Here is a 20,463-nt window from a genome sequence, read left to right as displayed (position 1 = left end):
AGTTGAATCTGGGGTGTAAAATATAGGTATTTTAGCCATATTTCCCCCATCGAACAAACATACAGTATGTCAAGAAAGTGTTTTGACAATAGGATAAAAATTATGTTTTATTCCAAAATTAAATATAATTTAATTTTAAAAAATATTTTATTATGTATTTTGCAAAGTATACATATTTTATTTTTCTCAAAACGAATTAACAACTCGATTTTTACTTCAATTATTTCTGGAATTTGAAATATTTGGCAATGTCAAAAGACTTTCTTGACATACTGTATATATGGGGGCTATATTTAAACCTGAACCGATTTTGACGAAATTTGGCAAAATACTAATTGTACTCTCTATGAAAAGTTTTAAAATTTTTGGTGTGAAACTTTCGCCTTCGTGGTCATGCGAGTGTAAATCGGGCGAAAGATATATATGGGAGTTATATCTGAATCTGCCAAACTTGGCATGTATACCTTGAATATAAATTCTTCTGTCGGTCCATTTTAAGTAAATCGGAGTAAAGGTTTGGTATCTGTGTTTATATGGGTGGAAATCGGAGCTATATCTAAATCTGATCCGATATCAATTAAATTTAGCAAACTTGACGATACTATCAATTGTACTCTTTTGTACAATATTCGAAACAAATTATGGTTCAACTCTATCCCCTTGGATATTTTTGGAGCCACCGCGGTGCAATGGTAAGCATGCCCGCCTTGCATATACAAGGCGATTTTTTCTGAGAGGTTTCACTGCAATCCCAGCAAAAAAATACTTCAGCAGTAAGCGTTTAGTTGCGCTTTTTGGTATACAATAAAGTAGGCAGGGCATCCATACTGCATGAATCGTTGGCAATGACGTAAACGAGTAATCAAACTAGTTTAGTATCATTCGTTTACGTTATTGCAACCAATTCATGCAGTATAGATGCATGAAAGGTGATGCTATTTTCCTTCACGCCAACAATGCTATACTCAAGATTATATATCACTTCTGAGCAATATTTCTATTATAATGAGCAATTATATCAGCGTTACGTAGAAGCTGCTCTAGATCGGGACATCGCCCACAAAAATCAGCACTGATTTGGTTATTTTGTAAGCAGTTGGTACCACCTCTCTTCTTTACAATTCTGCTGAAATAGGCTATAAAAAGGAGGTCCCTTGTCATTGAGCTTAACATGGAATCGGGCAGCACTCAGTAATAAGAGAGAAGTTCACCAATGTGGTATCACAATGGACTTAATAGTCTAAGTGAGCCTGATACATGGGGCTGCCACCTAACCTAACCTAACCTAGGTGTATATATGGGGTCTATATCGAAACCTGGACAAATATAAACCATTGTGGAACTGAAATACCTCGAGATTTCATATAATGTACAGGGGATAAAATCTTCGAGGTCTAGAAGCCCTAGAAGTCGCATTGTGAGATCAGTCTATATGAAGTCTATACAAAAAAAAAATGGACCCATACCCACCATATTTAGCACGCCTATTTGTGGACCTAAAATACTTCAATGTTACAAATTTCGGCATCTAGAAACCCAAGAAGTCAAATCGTGAGATCGGTCTATAAGGGGGCTATATCGAAACATGGACCGATACACAACTCCAAACAAATCGGAAAAACTGCGGTGTTAGAAGCCCAAGTAGACAAATGGGAAGGCAGCATACATAGGGGGTTATATAAAACAAGTATATACGGCCGTAAGTTCGGCCAGACCGAATCTTATGTACCCTCCACCATGGATTGCGTAGAAACTTCTACGAAAGAGTGTCATCCACAATCGAATTACTTGGGTTGTGGTATCTTAAAACTTCTTAACATCATTTTCTAAATTGTGAGTTAGTCCATACGTGGTATATATTAGACAAAAAAGTTATGTATAGTTAAGGCTACAAATAATTACGAATCGATATGGACTTTTTGCACGGTACGTAGAGAGCCAGAATTGAAATACGGGAGTCGTTTATATGGGGGCTATATAGAATTATGCACTTAATATGGACCAATTTTTGTGTGATTGGGTATCGATTTATCTGAGGGCTATATATAACTATAGACCGATATGGACCTAGTTAGGCATAGTTGTTAACGGCAATATAATACTAGCACAATTTACCAAATTTCAACTCACTCGGATGAAATTTGCTCCTCCAAGAGGCTCCAAAACCAAATATCGGGATCGGTTTATATGGGGGCTATATAAGGCATAAGGCACCGGAGGTCAAATTTGGGGATCGGTTTATATGGGAGCTATATATAATTATGGACTGATATGAACCAATTCCTGCATGGTTGTTGGATACAATATACTAACATCACGTACCAAATTTCAACCGAATCGGATGAATTTTGCTCTTCCAAGGGGCTCCGGAGGTAAAATCTGGGGATCGGTTTATATGGGGCCCATATATAATTATGGACCGATTTCGACCAATTTTTGCATGGGTGTTTGAGGCCATATATTAACACCACGTTTGAACTGAATTAGATGAATTTTGGTCTTCCAAGAGGCTACGGAGGTCAAATCTGGTGATCGGTTTATATGGGGGCTATATATAATTATGGACCGATGTTGACCAATTTTTGCATGGTCATTAGAGACCATATACTTACACCATGTACCAAATTTCAGCCGGATCGGATGAAATTTGCTTCTCTTAGATGCTCCGCAAGCCAAATCAGGGGATCGGTTTATATGGGGGCTATATATAATTATGGACCGATGTGGACCAATTTTTGCATGGTTGTTAGAGAGCATATACTAACACCATTTACCAAATTTCAGCCGGTTCGGATGAAATTTGCTTCTCTTAGAGCAATCGCAAGCAAAATTTGGGGGTCCGTTTATATGGGGACTATACGTAAAAGTGAACCGATATGGCCCATTTGAAATACCATCCGACCTACATCAATAACAACTACTTGTGCCAAGTTTCAAGTCGATAGCTTGTTTCGTTCGGAAGTTAGCGTGATTTCAACAGACGGACGGACATGCTCAGATCGACTCAGAATTTCACCACGTCCCAGAATATATATACTTTATAGGGTCTTAGAGCAATATTTCGATGTGTTACAAACGGAATGACAAAGTTAATATACCCCCATCCTATGGTGGAGGGTATAAAAATAGACCGATACACACCATATTTAGCATGTCAAATCGGGAGATCGGACTATATCTAAACCTCTGGACCCATGTAAACCTAATTGAACACAGGTATTTGTGGACTTAAAATATCTCAAGATTTCAAATTCCAGGCACATGGGGACTTTTTAGCCTTATAAGGGGCTATATCAAAACCTGGACAAATATAGTCCATATTCGAACTTGACCGCTTGTAAACAAAAAACGAATCGTTGTCAAATTTCAAGACGATTGTGTCAATCTTGAAAGCTGTAGCATGATTACAACAGACAGACGAACATCTATATATCTTATATCTAAATATATCTAAACTTTATATAGTTGGAGATCTATAGTTCGATATGTTACAACCAGAGTGACAACCTTATTAAATATATATCTAATTAACCGCCTACATATGTGCTTCACATTCTTCACAGTTAACCATGGTAGTGTGAAATTGGCCCTTTTTCGTATATCAATGAATATTCACATGCACAATAAGCCTCTTCCATTTCGGAAATGATAGCAAATTTAATAAATGCTTGTAATAAATACACGAAATCAATTATGGTTAGGTAAAATGATATGGAAATAACCCTACATTAATTGCTGAAACAAACATTGTAGAGCTGTCATCGGCAATTGGATTCAAGTTCCCCTGGAATATGTAAAATAGTTTGTAGTCTTGCTAACTTATACACCATGATATGTTCTCGTGGCAGATCACCCTAGTTACGTTATCATTGAACTGTTGAGCCATCTCGTTGAGATTTTTGAGGCGATCTATGATCTGTTTTGAAGAACATAGAGTCCCAAAGGTTCTTTCTAGTCTTGCTAACTTATATGCTATACACTTTCTTGGTATGTTCTCGTGGCAAGGCGCTCTAGATAGGTTACCATTGAACTGTTGAGTTATCTCATTGAGATATTTGCGTCAGTCTATGGAAGTTTTTGAAGAATATAGAATCAATAAGTTAGTTTCTAGTCTTGCTGACTTATATGCCATGTTTTTCCTTGGTATGTTCTCGTGCCAGGGTACTCCAGATAGGATATCAGTGAACTGCTTAGATATCTCGTAGAGATACTTACGGCAGTCTATAATCGCTTTTGAGGTACTTTCCAGTCTTGCTCGCCTATACGCTTTGGTACGTTCTCCTAGCAAAGTACCTAGATAGGTTATCATTGAACTGTAAGCGATCTCGTTGAGATATTTCGGCAGTCTATGATAGTTTATGAGGAACGTAGAGACCTTAATGTAGTTTCCACTCTTGCTATGCCGTCCCTTGGTATGTTCTTGTGGCAGGACACTCAAAATAGGTGATCCTGAAACTGTTGAGCCATCTCATTGAAATATTTGCGGCTGTCTATGATCATTTCAGGGGAATATAGAATCCTTAAGGTAGTATCCCGTCTTGCTCACTTATCTGGTATGCATTGTCTTGGTATGTTTTTGTGGCAGGCCACCCTAAATAGGTTATCATTAAACTGTTGAACCATCTTGTTGAGATTTTTGAGGCGATCTATGATCAGTTTTGAAGAACATAGAGTCCCAAAGGTTCTTTCTAGTCTTGGTAAATTATATTCTATGCATTTTCTTTGTATGTTCTCGTGACAGGGCGCTCTAGATAGGTAACCATTGAACTGTTGAGTTGCCTCATTGAGATATTTGCGTCAGTCGATGGAAGTTTTTGAAGAACACAGAGTCAATAAGTTAGTTTGTAGTCTTGATAACTTATATGCCATATTTCTCCTTGGTATGTTCTCGTGCCAGGGTACTCTAGATAGGATATCTTTGAACTGTAAGCCCTCCCTTGGTATATTCTCGTGGCATTTTCCTGGTGTGTTCTTTTGGCAGGACATTCAAAATAGGTGATCTTGAAACTGTTGAGCCATCTCATTGAAATATTTGCGGCAGTCTGTGATCATTTCAGGTGAATATAGAATCCTTAAGGTAGTATCCCGTCTTGGTCACTTATATGCTATGCATTGTCTTGGTATGTTCTCGTGGCAGGACACCCTAAAAAGGTTATCATTAAATTGTTGAGCCCTTTCGTTGAGATATTTGCGACAGTCCATGATAGTTTTTGAGGAACTTATTATACCCTCCACCATAGGATGGGGGTATATTAACTTTGTCATTCCGTTTGTAACACATCGAAATATTGCTCTAAGACCCCATAAAGTATATATATTCTGGGTCGTGGTGAAATTCTGAGTCGATCTGAGCATGTCCGTCCGTCTGTTGAAATCACGCTAACTTCCGAACGAAACAAGCTATCGACTTGAAACTTGACACAAGTAGTTGTTATTGATGTAGGTCGGATGGTATTGAAAATTGGCCATATCGGTCCACTTTTACGTATAGCCCCCATATAAACGGACCCCCAAATTTGGCTTGCGATTGCTCTAAGAGAAGCAAATTTCATCCGATCCGGTTGAAATTTGGTATATGATGTTGGTATATGGTCTTCAACAACCATGCAAAAATAAGTCCTTATCGGTCCACTTTTACGTATAGCCCCCATATAAACGGACCCCCAAATTTGGCTTGCGATTGCTCTAAGAGAAGCAAATTTCATCCGATCCGGCTGAAATTTGGTACATGGTGTTAGTATATGGTCTCTAACAACCGTACAGAAATTGGTCCATATCGGTCCACTTTTACGTATAGCCCTCATATAAACGGACACCCAAATTTGGCTTGCGATTGCTCTGAGAGAGGCAAATTTCATCCGATCCGGCTGAAATTTGGTACATGATGTTAGTATATGGTCTCTAACAACCATGCAAAAATTGGTCCACATCGGTCCATAATTATATACAGCCCCCATATAAACCGATCTCCCGATTTGGCTTGCGGAGCCTCTAAGAGAAGCAAATTTCATCCGATCCGGCTGGTCTCTAACAAACACGCAAGAATTGGTCCATATCGGTCCATAATTATATATAGCCCCCATATAAACCGTTCCCCAGATTTGATCTCCGGAGCCTCTTGGAGGAGCAAAATTCATCCGAACCGGTTGAAATTTGCAACGTGGTTTTAGTATAAGGCCGCTAATAACCATGCCAAAATTGGTCCATATCGGTCTATAGTTATATATAGCCGATCCCCAATCACACAAAAATTGGTCCATATCGGTTCATAATCATGGTTGCCACTCGAGCCAAAATATAATCTACCAAAATTTTATTTTTTTAGAAAATATTATCAAAATGTTATTTCTATAGAAAATTTTGTCAAAATTTTATTTCTATAGAAAATTTTGTAAAAAATTTATTTCTATAGAAAATTTTGTCAAAATTTTATTTCTATAGAGAATATTGTTAAAATTTTATTTCTCTTGAAAATTTTGACAAAATTTTATTTCTATAGAAAATTTGGACACAATTTTATTTCTATAGAAAATTTTGACAAAATTTTATTTCTATAGAAAATTTGGACACAATTTTATTTCTATAGAAAATTTTAACAAAATTTTATTTCTATAGAAAATTTTGTCCAAATTTTACTTCTATAGAAAATTTTTTCCAAATGTCGTTAAAATTTTATTTCTATAGAAAATTTTGTCAAACTTAATTATATACGTATTTAATCGGCCTTTTTTAGTTTAATATATACCACATATGGACTACCTTGCAATTTAGAAGACGGTGTTAGGAAGTTTTAAGATACTTTGCCATCGGCAAGTATTGCCACAACCCAATTAATTCGATTGTGGATGACAGTCTTTAGTAGAAATTTCTACCCAATCCATGGTGGAGGGTACATAAGATTCGGCCTGGCCCTGGCGGCCGTATATACTTGTTTTAAGTTCATTAACCGATTAAATTTATTTCAATGATGTTACAAACTATCTATTGAAAGAATTTTACCAATTCCTAGAAAGTAGGGTATACATAACAAAAAAAAAATTATAATAATAAAGTCATTGCTTATTTTTGCCGCTGAGTTATTGCAAATACCTAACATTTCCAATCGATGTGATTACTTAGTTCGAAGGGAGCCCACAAAGTGTCATGTAGAAAGAAAAAAATATTAATGAAATTTTAAGAACAAAATTAAAATATACTTCGCGGAAAGAATATGGATTCGAAGAAAAATGTAACACCTGGCATTACCTCACGTCCCCGCATTGAAGACGTTCTCAAGCCGCCAACACAGATAATATCACATATTGATGGTGGAACATTGCCCAGGAAATTTGCCAAACCAACGCCCATACAAAGCGAACCGCTGAAAATTGTGGCAAATGTGAATAATGGCAAAGATCGCGGATCTCCCCAGAAAGTTGTGGCAAATGGGAATAATGGCAAAGATCTTGGATCTCCTCAAACACCTAGTGGAGAAAATCCTTTTATACGTTGGCGTAGCTTCAATAGTGGACTTAAATATCCCAGTACACCAAAATCACCAATTGCCATTAATGGTTTAAGACCCAATGGTCTGGATAAACTCTTGGCCAAGGAGGAACAAGAGAAACAAAAGGCTTTAAGTATAAAGCCCTTGCCATTAAATCGAAAAACTATCAACAGTTCTCAGAGTAGTCCTTTGCTTATAAAAGAAGCTGAAGATGTGCAAATTAATGGCATATTCAAGGCAAAGCCAGTCTATGCAGAGGGACTAGATTCCAGGAAGTTATCAGAAAAATTGGATTCCTTTGATGGAATATACAAAGCAGAGCCGGTTTATGTAGAGGACCAAGATTGTAGTCAATTATCCACTAATATTGGAAGAAAGGCATCACTAGGCAATTTGGATAAGGTTATTGAGGAAGAGTCAGCAGAGTATTCGAAAACAGCTCCTCCCAAACCCTCCAGAAATACTAAAGCCCAGAAAGACTTACAGTTAGCCATAGGTAATTCAACCTCTTCACCAGCACCTCGCAATTCAAATCCCAATATTAAATCGGAGAAAGATATACAAGAAGCCATTAAAATTCTTTTGGAAGCAGCCTCAACAAAAGCTTTAAACTCCGCCACTCTGCAAACCCCAGCTATTACGGACTTGGACGAAGAAAATCCCTCCAATTCATCTATGCATTTAAATCTACCCGGTTCTTCGTCCATTATTGTAATCAATATTAACAATGTCAATAATAATTTGGAGACTCCTCAAATTAATGAACCCCTACACAAAATGATAGAAAAATCCACAATCAATCACCAAGATAATTCTGGCCATAATACCAATCACTTGAACTCGTATGGAAATGGTATGACTTCCGCTAACCAACTGAATTCTAAATCTAAATCATCTATGTATCAACAGTTGACACCATTTCAGAAACAACTTTTGCAAGAAATCAGAAACTTTAAAAGGGAATCCCTAAAATCCAATGATAATGGCCAATGGATTTAGATGTTCATAAAGCGAAAAAAATAAAACAAAAATTTAAAAAAAATGTATTTGAAAGATATAAAAGTTTATATTTGAAAAATAATATTATCAGTATATAAATAATATCCCCCCCCCAAAAAAACTAAATATTTAAACACAAATAAAACATTTTTACTTCCAAACAATGATTTAGAAAAATAATATTCTCATCCTTTCTTAACGTGTTTCCTAACAACCCAGCAAAAAAACGTAGTCAAAAAAGCAACGAAAATGTTCTTTTTGGATAGCGAAGTGGTGCAAAATTGGCTTAGAAGCAATGGATTTTACAAGAGCTTGAAATTGAGGGGGAGTTATCTTTCTAAGCATCCATTCGCATTAGTTCTTCAGATGTAATGCCATTTCAGTATTTTGGATTTCGTTAAAAAATTAAGGAAATACTTAAAAAAATAAAGTTTTTCTTAATGTTTTTCGACTTTTATCTCTACGTAAAGATTTTTTTGAATAATACTAGCCAATATTTTATCGCAAATTCTAATTCTGCAGAGAAACGGATCGGTCTGGCCAAAAAGTTAAGGTCTCATTTAATCCACGCACGGTTGCCGCTCGAGCCAAAAATAATCTACCAAAATTTGAAGAAAATTTTACTAAATAAAAAATAAAATTTTACTAAAACACTTGTAATTTAGTCAATGTATGGTTTTAAGGTGCAATAAAAAAACAACAACAATAAATAAAAAATATCTTAATTTTTACAATTAATTCTTCGAGCTTTACAGACAAAGTAGATCAAGGAATTTGATCAATAGAACCATTGAAAATAAAACGCCAAATACAAATCTATACACGCCTAGACTGTACATGTTTTAGTTCGGGCGAATGAATTTTTCCACAGCCTTTAGTATAGATCTGGCTGGGCATTTGGACGTTAATCGCCTGTCTCAGTATCAGGCTAACATGAAAAATACAAAAAAACTTAATTTGTGGTGATTTGATCATATTTTTGTTATTCTCAAAAAATTTTGCTTCTTCGAATGATATGTTTTATTATTTTATTTTAGAAATTTATATATTATTTTATGATCACTCCTAGTAAAATAGCGACAATTTATTTGGGTGTCGAAGTTTTAAATATGTTTATCAAGTTAGTACTTTTACAAAAAGTGATAACTTACCCACAATGCACTCTGATAGTATGACCTGAAATGAAAATTATTTTTTTTAATGATATTGACTTTATTGGAAATTTTGTTAAAATTTTAGTTCCATTGAAAATTTTGGCAAAATTTTATTTTTATAGAAAATTTTGTTAAAATTTGTTTTCTTTTTTGTTGATATTGTTGATCTTTTATTTTAATTTTTATGATTTTTATCTCATAATCTCGGCTGTAGGTCTATAAATTAAACTCGAAATTGTTGGTTTCTAGTTTTTTATTTTCCGATATTTCGGTTGACTTCGTCAGACCGTTTTCAAGGATTTTATCCGATGTCTTGTTACTTGGCTGTCTGGTTTTCTACCAGAAAACAAGACATCGGATAAAATCCTTGAAAACGGTCTGACGAAGTCAACCGAAATATCGGAAAATAAAAAACTAGAAACCAACAATTTCGAGTTTAAGTTATAGACCTACAGCCGAGATTATGAGATAAAAATCATAAAATTTTGTTTTCTATAAAAAATGTTGTCGAAATTTTATTTCTATAGAAAATTTTGTCAAAATTTTATTTCTACAGAATTTTTTTCAAAATTTTTTTGTATACTTTATCAAAATTTTATTTTCATATAAAATTTTGTCAAAATTTTATTTTTATAGAAAATTTTGTCAAAATTTTATTTCTATAGAATATTTTGTCAAAATTTTATTTCTATAGAATATTTTGTTAAAATTTTATTTCTATAGACATTTTGGAAAAAATTTTATTTCTAAAGAAATATTTGTCAAAATTTTATTTTTATAGAAATATTTGTCAAATTTTTATTTCTATAGAAATTTTGTTAAAATTGTATTCCTAAATATAGAAAATTTTGTCAAATGTTTATTTCTATAGAAAATTTTGTGAAAATTTTATTTCTATAGAAAATTTTGTCAACATTTAATTTCTATAGAAAACTTTTATTTCTATAGAAAATTTTGTCGATATTTAATTTCTATAGAAATCTTTGGAAAATTTTATTTCTATAGAAAATTTTGTCAACATTTTATTTCTATAGAAAACTTTGTCAAAAATTTAGTTTTATAGACATTTTTTCAAAATTTTATGTCTATAGAAAATTTTGTCAAAACTTCCATAGTTCCATAGAAAGTTTTTTTCAAAATATTATTTTTATAGAAAATTTTATCAAAAATTTCCAAAAAAAAAACCTTAAAATTTTATTTCTATAAAAATTTTTGTGAAAATTTTATTTTTATAGAAAATGTTGTCAAAATTTTATTTCGTTTTGTTTTGTTATTGTTGGTTTTATTTTTTAATCATTGTTGTTTTTTTTTCAAGTGTGGTTCATTGTTGGCTTTAATGAACTGCCTTAATTTATTCTGACAATTGGTTGATAGTTTTGCTGCAAGTAGAGGATGCTGATGAGGAATGTGGTAATTCTTGCAGTCTATAGGGCTTTGCCCAAATAAATTTGACAAACATTCTTTTCCTCTGTTGGTTAAGCTACACTTATAGTTTAGTCAATGCATGGTTTTAAGCTGAAATCAAAAAACAACAAAATTTTATTTCTATAGAAAATTTTATCAAAATTTTATTTTTATAGAAAATTTTGTCAAAATTTTATTTTTATAGACAATTTTGTCAAAATTTTATTTCTATAGAAAATTTTGTCAAATTGTTATTTTTATACAAAATTTTAAAAAAATTTTATTTTTATAGAAATATTTGTCAACATTTTATTTCTATAGAAGTTTTGTTAAAATTTTATTCCTATAGAAAATGTTGTCAAATGTTTATTTCTATAGAACATTTTTTCAAAATTTTATTTCTATAGAAAATTTTGTCAACATTTAATTTCTACAGAAAACGTTGGCAAATTTTATTTCTATAGAAAAATTTGTCAACATATTATTTCTTTAAAAAACATTGTCAAAAATTTAATTTTTTAGACATTTTTTTCAAAATTGTATGTTTATAGAAAATATTGTCAAAACTTTATTTCCAAGAAAAAAATTCTCAAAATTTTATTTCTTTAAAAAACTTTGTCAAAATTTTATTTCTATGGAAAATTTTGTCAAACTTTTATTACTATAGAAAATGTTGTCAAAATTGTATGTCTATAGAAGATTTTGTGAATTTTTATACCCTCCACCATAGGATGGGGGTATATTAACTTTGTCATTCCATTTGTAACACATTGAAAGATTGCTCTAAGACCCCATAAAGTATATATATTCTGGGTCGTGGTGAAAATCTGAGTTGATCTAAGCATGTCCGTCTGTTGAAATCACCCCAACTTCCGAACGAAAGAAGCTATCGACTTGAAACTTGGCACAAGTAGTTGTAATTGATGTAGGTCAGATGGTACTGCAAATGGACCATAGGGGTCCACTTTTACGTATAGCCCCCATATAAAGGGACCCTCAGATTTGGCTTGCGGAGCGTCTAAGAGAAGCATATTTCATCCGATTCGGCTGAAATTTGGTACATGGTGTCAGCATATGATCTCTAACAACCATGCAAAAACTGGTTCACATCGGACAATAATTATATATAGCCCCCATATAAACCGATCCCCCGATTTGGCTTGGGGAGCCTATAAGAGAAACAAATTTCATCCGATCCAGCTGAAATTTTTACATGGTGTTAGTATATGGTCTCTAATGACCATGTAAAAAATGGTCCCCATCGGTCCATAATTATATATAGCCCCCATATAAACCGATCACCAGATTTGACCTCCGGAGCCTCTTGGAAGACCAAAATTCATCTAATTCAGTTGAAATTTGGGACATGGTGTTAGTATATGGTCTCTAGTGACCATGCAAAAATTGGTCGTAATCGGTCAATAATAAGCCGATCCCGAGATTTGGTTTTGGAGCCTCTTGGAGGAGCAAATTTCATCCGAGTCAGTTGAAATTTGGTACATTGTGCTATTATATGGCCGTTAACAACCATGCCTAATTAGGTCCATATCGGTCTATAGTTATATATAGCCCTCGGATAAATCGATCCCCAATCACACAAAAATTAGACCATATCAAGTTCATAATTGTATATAGCCCCCATATAAGCGACCCCATATTTCAATTCTGGCTCTCTACCACGTATGGGCTAACTCCCAATTAAGAAAACGATGTTAAGAGTTTTAAGATACCACAACCCAAGTAATTCGATTGTGGATGACAGTCTTTCGTAGACGTTTCTACGCAATCCATGGTGGAGGGTACATAAGATTCGGTATACAAAAACTTTTGTCGACTTTTAATTCTATAGAAAATTTTGTCAAAATTTTATTTTTATAGAAAACTTTGTCAAAAATTATTTTTAAATAAAATTTTTGCAAAATTTTATGTCCATAGAAAATTTTGTCAAAACTTTAGTTCCATAGAAATTTTTTGTAAAAATTTTATGTTTATAGAAAATTTTATCAAAAATTTATTTCTATAGAAAATGTTGTCGAAATTTTATTTATATCGAAAATTTTGTCAAAATTATATTTCTAGAGAAAATCTTGTAAAAATTGTATTTCTATAGAAAATTTTGTCAAAATTTTATTTCTATAGAATTGTTTGAAAAAAGTTTATTTCTATAGAAATATTTGTCAAAATGTTATTTCTATATAAAACTTTGGCGAATTTTATTTCTATAGAAAATTTTGTCAACATTTTATTTCTATAAAAAATTTTATTTTTATAGACATTTTTTTCAAAATTTTATGTCTATAGAAAATTTTGCCAAACTTTAGTTCCAAAGAAACTTTTTGTCAAAATTTTAGTTTTTTAGAAAATTTTATCAAAAATGTATTTTCAAAACAAATTCTCAAAATATTATTACTATACAAAACTTTGTGAAATTTTTATTTTTATAGAAAATTTTGTTAAAATTTTATTTCTATAGAAAATTTTGTCAAAATTTTTTTTCTATAGAACACTTTGTCAAATTTTTTTTCTATATAAAAGTTTTGTCAAAATTTGTTTTCTATAAAAAATGTCGAAATTTTATTTCTATAGAAAATTTTATCGATTTTTGTTTGTATAAAATTGTTTGTCGACTTTTAAAATATAGAAAATTTTATCAAAATATTATTTTTATAGAAAAATTTGTCAAAATTTTAATTCTATAAAAAATTTAACATTTAGCAAACAAAGACAAAGAGCAGACAAAGATTTGGACACCAGAACTCAAGCGCTGCCGAATATGTAATGGATACCAGGATTGAGGCTTATAAAGGTAATGCTATGGAATAGGAAAAGAAACATGCACTATGAGATATTCCAGTCTGGTCAAACGATTGATTCTAAATTTTACTGTCAACAATTGATGAGATTGAAACAAGCAATCGCAAAGAAAAATTAATTAAAATTTGAATAGAAATAGGAAAACAATTTTTGGATATACCCAATAGTATGGTAATGGTATGGGTCGCCGTAAAAGTCCCCGGTCATGTTCATCACCCATGTGGTCAAAATAAAAGCCTACTATTATCGGGAAGTTACCCTAAAAAATAGCAAACAAACATTTCGGACACAGACCATGGACATTCCAACTCATCACTATGGCATTCAACATGAGTTAATAAAGAGTGGTTAAAAAGGAGGTTCCTCGCTTCATTTCTACAGAACAATGGCCACCAAATATCGGGATCTCAATCCGATGGACTTTTGAAGAGTATCTGAAGCTGGCGCTTCGGCGGGAATGGGCCAAAATACCACAGTGCAGCATGTAATGGCTTTAGAGGCCGCTTCAAGGCCATAAATTATGCCTAAGGCAGCCAAGTCGAACAAATCTATACTGCTTCTAAGGCTTGAAGTTATATCGAATATTGTTTGCTTTTGGAAAACCAAATTAAAAAACCAGTAAGGAAAGTCTAAAGTCGGGCGGGGCCGACTATATTATACCCTGCACCACTTTGTAGATCTAAATTTTCGATACCATATCACATCCGTCAAATGTGTTGGGGGCTATATATTGTCCCAAATACATATATTTAAATATCACTCGATCTGGAAGAATTTGATAGACTTCTACAAAATCTACAGACTCAAAATTTAAGTCGGCTAATGCACTAGGGTGGAACACAATGTCAGTAAAAAACCAGTAAGGAAAGTCTAAAGTCGGGCGGGGCCGACTATATTATACCCTGCACCACTTTGTAGATCTAAATTTTCGATACCATATCACATCCGTCAAATGTGTTGGGGGCTATATATTGTCCCAAATACATATATTTAAATATCACTCGATCTGGAAGAATTTGATAGACTTCTACAAAATCTATAGACTCAAAATTTAAGTCGGCTAATGCACTAGGGTGGAACACAATGTTAGTAAAAAAATATGGGAAACGTTTAAATCTGAAGCAATTTTAAGGAAACTCCGAAAAAGTTTATTTATGATTTATCGCTCGATATATATGTATTAGAAGTTTAGGAAAATTAGAGTCATTTTTACAACTTTTCGACTAAGCAGTGGCGATTTTACAAGGAAAATGTTGGTATTTTGACCATTTTTGTCGAAATCAGAAAAAACATATATATGGGAGCTATATCTAAATCTGAACCGATTTCAACCAAATTTGGCACGCATAGCTACAATGCTAATTCTATTCCCTGTGCAAAATTTCAACTAAATTTCAACTCTTTTGTCATATGAGTGTAAATCGGGCGAAAGCTTTATATGGGAGATATATCCAAATCTGAACCGATTTCAAACGAATTTGGCACGCATAGTTACAACGCTAATTCTACTCCCTATGCAAAATTTCAACTAAATCGGGGCAAAAAATTGGCCTCTGTGGGCAAATGAGTGTAAATCGGGCGAAAGCTATACATGGGAGCTATATCTAAATCTGAACCGATTTTGCTGATATTTTGCAAGTTTTTCGAGACCCATAAAATATTCGGATGTACGGAATTTGAGGAAGATCGGTTGATATACACGCCAATTATGACCAGATCGGTGAAAAATATATATGGCAGCTATATCTAAATCTGAACCGATTTTTTCCAAAATCAATAGGGATCGTCTTTGAGCCGAAACAGGACCCTATACCAAATTTTAGGACAATCGGACTAAAACTGCGAGCTGTACTTTGCACACAAAAATACATCAACAGACAGACAGACGGACAGACAGACAGACGGACATCGCTAAATCGACTCAGAATTTAATTCTAAGCCGATCCGTATACTAAAAGGTTGGTCTATAATTACTCCTTCTTGGCGTTACATACAAATGCACAAACTTATTATACCCTGTACCACAGTAGTGGTGAAGGGTATAAATAGAGCCGAAAGTTATATACCCTCCATCATGGATTGCGCACATAGTTCCTCTAAAAACTGCCAGAAACAATCGAATTACTTGGGTTGTAGTAATATTTGCCGACGGCAAGGTATCTTAAATCGTCTACTAAATTCTAACTTAGTCCATATGGAGTCTTTGTTAAATAAAAAAGAAAGATTAAATACCTATATAAGCTACTTTAATTATTGATCGGTTTATATAGATGTGTAACATTTTTCCATTGGTAATTCGAAAGCTAAATTCAACACGACCAGATAAAATTTGGTCTTCCATGAGGCTCCAAAAGTAAAATTATGAGCCGATATGAACTAATTTTTTGCATAATTATTGAAAAGTATATACTGAGAGTATGTACCGAATCGGATGAAATTTGCTGAGGCCCCGGGCCACAAATCCGAGGATCGGTTTATATGGGAGCTTCATAATTATGGACCGATTTCGACCAATTTTTACATGTTTGATAGAGGTCATATACTAAAATCACGCACCAAATTTCAACCATATCAAATGATATTTACTCCTTCCAGGGAATCTGGAAGAACAACTCCGGGGATTGATTTATATGGGGGCAATACATAATTATGGACCGCTTTTAACCACTTTTTGTATGGTTGTTAGATGGCATACCAACATTTAGTCGGATTGGACAAAATTTGTTTTTCCAAAAGACTCTAGAAGTCAAATCTGGGTGTCGGTTTGTATGGCCGATATATCGTAAAGTGGCCCGATATGACAAATTTGCAAAAACATCCAACCATTGATAACAACTACACGCAGAGAAGGAATATGATCACCTCAAACATATTTCAAGAGCAAAATGTTATTTTTGTATGGTGACCATGTAACATGTTTGTCACTAAAATGTTATTTTCTTATCAAATATAACCTGCTTGCCGAAATCAGATGCATGATTTTCGAGAAAATAACATGGTTGCGAAAACCATGTTACATGGTCACCACCCAAAAATAACATTTTGCTCTTAAAAGATGTTTGAGGTGATCATACTCCTTCTCTGGGTGTACTTGCGCCAAGTTTCAGGTCGATAGCTTGTTTCTTTCGGAAGTTATCGTGATTTCAATAGACGGACAGACATGACTAAATATACTGTGAATTTCTTCACCACTCAAATTATAAACACTTTATAGGGTCTGAGCCTAATATTTCGATGTGTTACATACGGATTGACAGAGTTAGTATTCCCTCCATCATATGATGTAGGGTGTAAAAACTGTCTATTGCCATGCACTTGGCAATATAACTTTATTGACCAATTTGGAATTTTGACTCATATAGACACAGAAGAATATTGTAAAGAAACTTTATAACCCTTCTGATTTATTAGATTAGAAATCAAAGACCCTTTCAAACATTACGAATATATAAAAGATAGAAACTTTGAGACCAAAACTATTAAATATCTATCGAACGTATTTGAAAGACCTTAAGAACGGCAGCAGACAAATGTTGTACCTTCAAATAAAATTAATTTTTTTATTTCTAATTTTATGTGCAACTCATGGTGTGTTTACGATTTTTCATTTATTATATTTAATAATGTAAGTATTAAGAATAAAAATATATAACAACAACATTATAAAAAAATACAAAATATTTTATTTTTTTTTTTTTCCTCAAGGATCCTACTGCCTCGTTCAACCATGAAGGAATGTGGCAAATATTTCATTGTTCACTGAAAGGCCTAAAATGAGGAAGATGAAACTGAATGAAACAAAGATGAACCAGATCGATATAACAAGATCGATTACAGCTGACACGGTCAATCTTTTAAGGGGTGCTATAAAAAGTTAACGTATATTGTCAAGAATATCAAAACCATTATGATTAACTGAAGGGACCAGTGCTTATAACTATATCGCCGGACGACGTTTTCCCAAAATCGAAAAACAAGCTGTGGAATTCCTTTCCGGGGAAAGACTACGATTATATCTAAGTAATTTTCCTATATTTAAAATCGAAATTTGTTACAATAAATACTACTTTATATTTAAAATTAGTTGTGATATCAAAATAATTTCAATTAGGACAGCTTCAGTGTCGTATATATTTCTCCTACGAGTAAATAACCATAACCCTACGGTGAGGCATAGAGTATAGGCTAGAGAAAAGCTGAAGTGGATGCGAACAAAATGTGTAAAACCTATAAGGAGTATCCGAAGACCGCAGTATATTCCGTCTGTCTGTCTGGTTGGTTCGAAAGTATTTGCCGATCATTTTAGATACAGGGTGGTATACAGGGTAGAAAAAACTTTTAAATTTGTATGTAACGCCAAGAAGATCCAGTCTGAGACGTATCATTTAGTATTTCGATCGTTTTAGAATTAAACACAGAGTCGATTTAGCGATGTCCGTCGGTTTTCCCGTCTGTCCTTCTGTCTATTCATGTATTTTTGTGTGCACAATACAACTCGCAGTTAAGTCTAATCGTCCCCAAATTTGGCAAAGAAATCCCTATTACTTGTGAAAAAATCGATTCAGATTTAGATATAGCTGTGCTATATATTTATAACTGAGCTTGTCATAATTGACGTGTTTATCAACCGATCTTCTTCTAATTTCATACGTCCGAATATCCTGTAAAACTTGCAAAATATCAGCCAAATCGGTTCAGATTTAGATATAGCTCCCATATATATCTTTAGCCCGATATGCACTAATAAGATTCACCGCCTACTTCATTGTTCCAATAAATTATTGAAAACTACAGTGTATACTTTTAGGAGCGTTCACTTAAAACGAAATGAACAACTATAGGACGGTACTACATAATATTAAGATAAACTCTACGTTATTATCGATAAAAATCTAACGAAAAATGGCACCACAGCAGCATATTAAAAAACGGTTATGTGTCAATCACGGTTGCCACAGTTGGTAGAATTCTACCAAAAATGGTAGATTTTTTACTGCTTGGTAGATTGGTAGAATTCTAGATTTGCAAAATATTCCATTCAAACTAAGAGGTATTACACTAACTTTTATAGAAATATGTTTACTTTTTTATTTTTGTGTTTTTATAGCCTGCGCCACACTGTGGAACTGGGTATTATAAGTTAGTGCATATGTTTGCAACACCCAGAAGGAGACGAGATAGACACATGGTGTCTTTGACAAAAATGCTTAGGGTGGGTTCCTGAGTCGATATAGCCATGTCCGTCTGTCCGTGTGAACACATTTTTGTAACCAAGGGATTAGGTAGTAATTTAAGCCCAATGGACTTCGAATTTGGCACAAGTATGTGTTTTAAGTCAAAATAGAACCCTATTGATTTTGTAAGAAATCGGTTCAGATTTAGATATAGCTCCCATATATATCTTTCGCCCGATATGCACTTATACGGCCCTAGAAGCCTGAGTATTACACCAATTTGGTCGAAATTTTGCACTAGGAGTTCAATTAGTAGTATAGTCTAGCGTGCCAAATTTTATTGAAATCGGTTCAGATTTAGATATAGCTCCCATATATATCGTTCGCCCGATTTACACTCATATGACCACAGAGGCCAATTTTTTGCTCCGATTTTGTTGAAATTTTGCATAGGGAGTAGAATTAGCATTGTAGCTATGCGTGTCACATTTGGTTGAAATCGGTTCAGATTTAGATATAGCTCCCATATATAGCTTTCGCCCTATTTACACTCATATGACCACAGAGGCCAATTTTTTGCTCCGATTTAGTTGAAATTTTGCACAGGGAGTAGAATCAGCATTGTAGCTATGCGTGCCAAATTTGGTTGAAATCGGTTCAGATTTAGATATAGCTCCCATATATAGCTTTCGCCCGATTTACACTCATATGACCACAGAGGCCAATTTTTTGCTCCGATTTAGTTGAAATTTTGCACAGGGAGTAGAATTAGTATTGCAGCTATGCGTGCCAAATTTGGTTGAAATCGGTTCAGATTTAGATATATCTCCCATATATAGCTTTCGCCCGATTTACACTCATATGACCACAGAGACCATTTTTTAACTCCGATTTAGTTGAAATTTTGCACAGGGAGTAGAATTAGCATTGTAGCTATGCGTGCTAAATTTGGTTGAAATCGGTTCAGATTTTGATATATCTCCCATATATAGCTTTCGCCCGATTTACACTCATATGACCACAGAGGCCAATTTTTAACTCCGATTTAGTCGAAATTTTGCACAGGGAGTAGAATTAGCATTGTAGCTATGCGTACCAAATTTGGTTGAAATCGGTTCAGATTTAGATATAGCTCCCATATATATGTTTTTCTGATTTCGACAAAAATGGTCAAAATACCAACATTTCCCTTGTAAAATCACCATTGCTTAGTCGAAGAGCTGTAAAAATGACTCTAATTTTCTTAATCTTCTATTACATATATATTGAGCGATAAATCATAAATAAATTTTTGCGAAGTTTCCTTAAAATTGTTTCAGATTTAAATGTTTCCCATATTTTTTTTTTTACTAACATTGTGTTCCACCCTTGTACATTAGCCGACTTAAATTTTGAGTCTATAGATTTTGTAGAAGTCTATCAAATTCTGTCC

At 33.6% G+C, this 20,463-nt stretch overlaps 1 protein-coding gene and 2 long non-coding RNA genes across 4 annotated transcripts in view; 2 read left to right on the top strand and 1 right to left on the bottom strand.

Moving 5' to 3' along the window:
- The window catches only part of LOC142230086 (uncharacterized), a 237,170-nt gene that overhangs the window by 178,886 nt on the left and 37,821 nt on the right, over positions 1-20,463 (bottom strand). For both annotated transcript variants that reach the window (XR_012720574.1, XR_012720573.1), the window contains exon 2: positions 9,637-9,661. This is a non-coding gene — a long non-coding RNA (uncharacterized LOC142230086). The remainder of the gene's footprint in view (positions 1-9,636; positions 9,662-20,463) is intronic.
- LOC142229608 (uncharacterized) lies at positions 7,110-8,517 on the top strand. The gene is made up of 2 exons (XM_075300186.1): positions 7,110-8,339; positions 8,396-8,517. Exons 1-2 carry the CDS (start codon positions 7,211-7,213, stop codon positions 8,440-8,442), a joined length of 1,176 nt encoding a protein of 391 aa, XP_075156301.1. The 5' UTR covers positions 7,110-7,210; the 3' UTR covers positions 8,443-8,517.
- Positions 17,347-17,937, top strand: LOC142229109 (uncharacterized). Its single transcript, XR_012720336.1, has 2 exons — positions 17,347-17,482; positions 17,563-17,937. It is a non-coding gene; the product is annotated as an uncharacterized LOC142229109 (long non-coding RNA).

The sequence above is a fragment of the Haematobia irritans genome, chromosome 3, assembly GCF_050003625.1.
Source record: "Haematobia irritans isolate KBUSLIRL chromosome 3, ASM5000362v1, whole genome shotgun sequence".
Lineage (NCBI taxonomy): Eukaryota > Metazoa > Arthropoda > Insecta > Diptera > Muscidae > Haematobia > Haematobia irritans.
The sequence above is the reverse complement of the archived record's forward strand: the minus strand, read 5'-3'. Positions and strand labels throughout refer to the sequence as shown.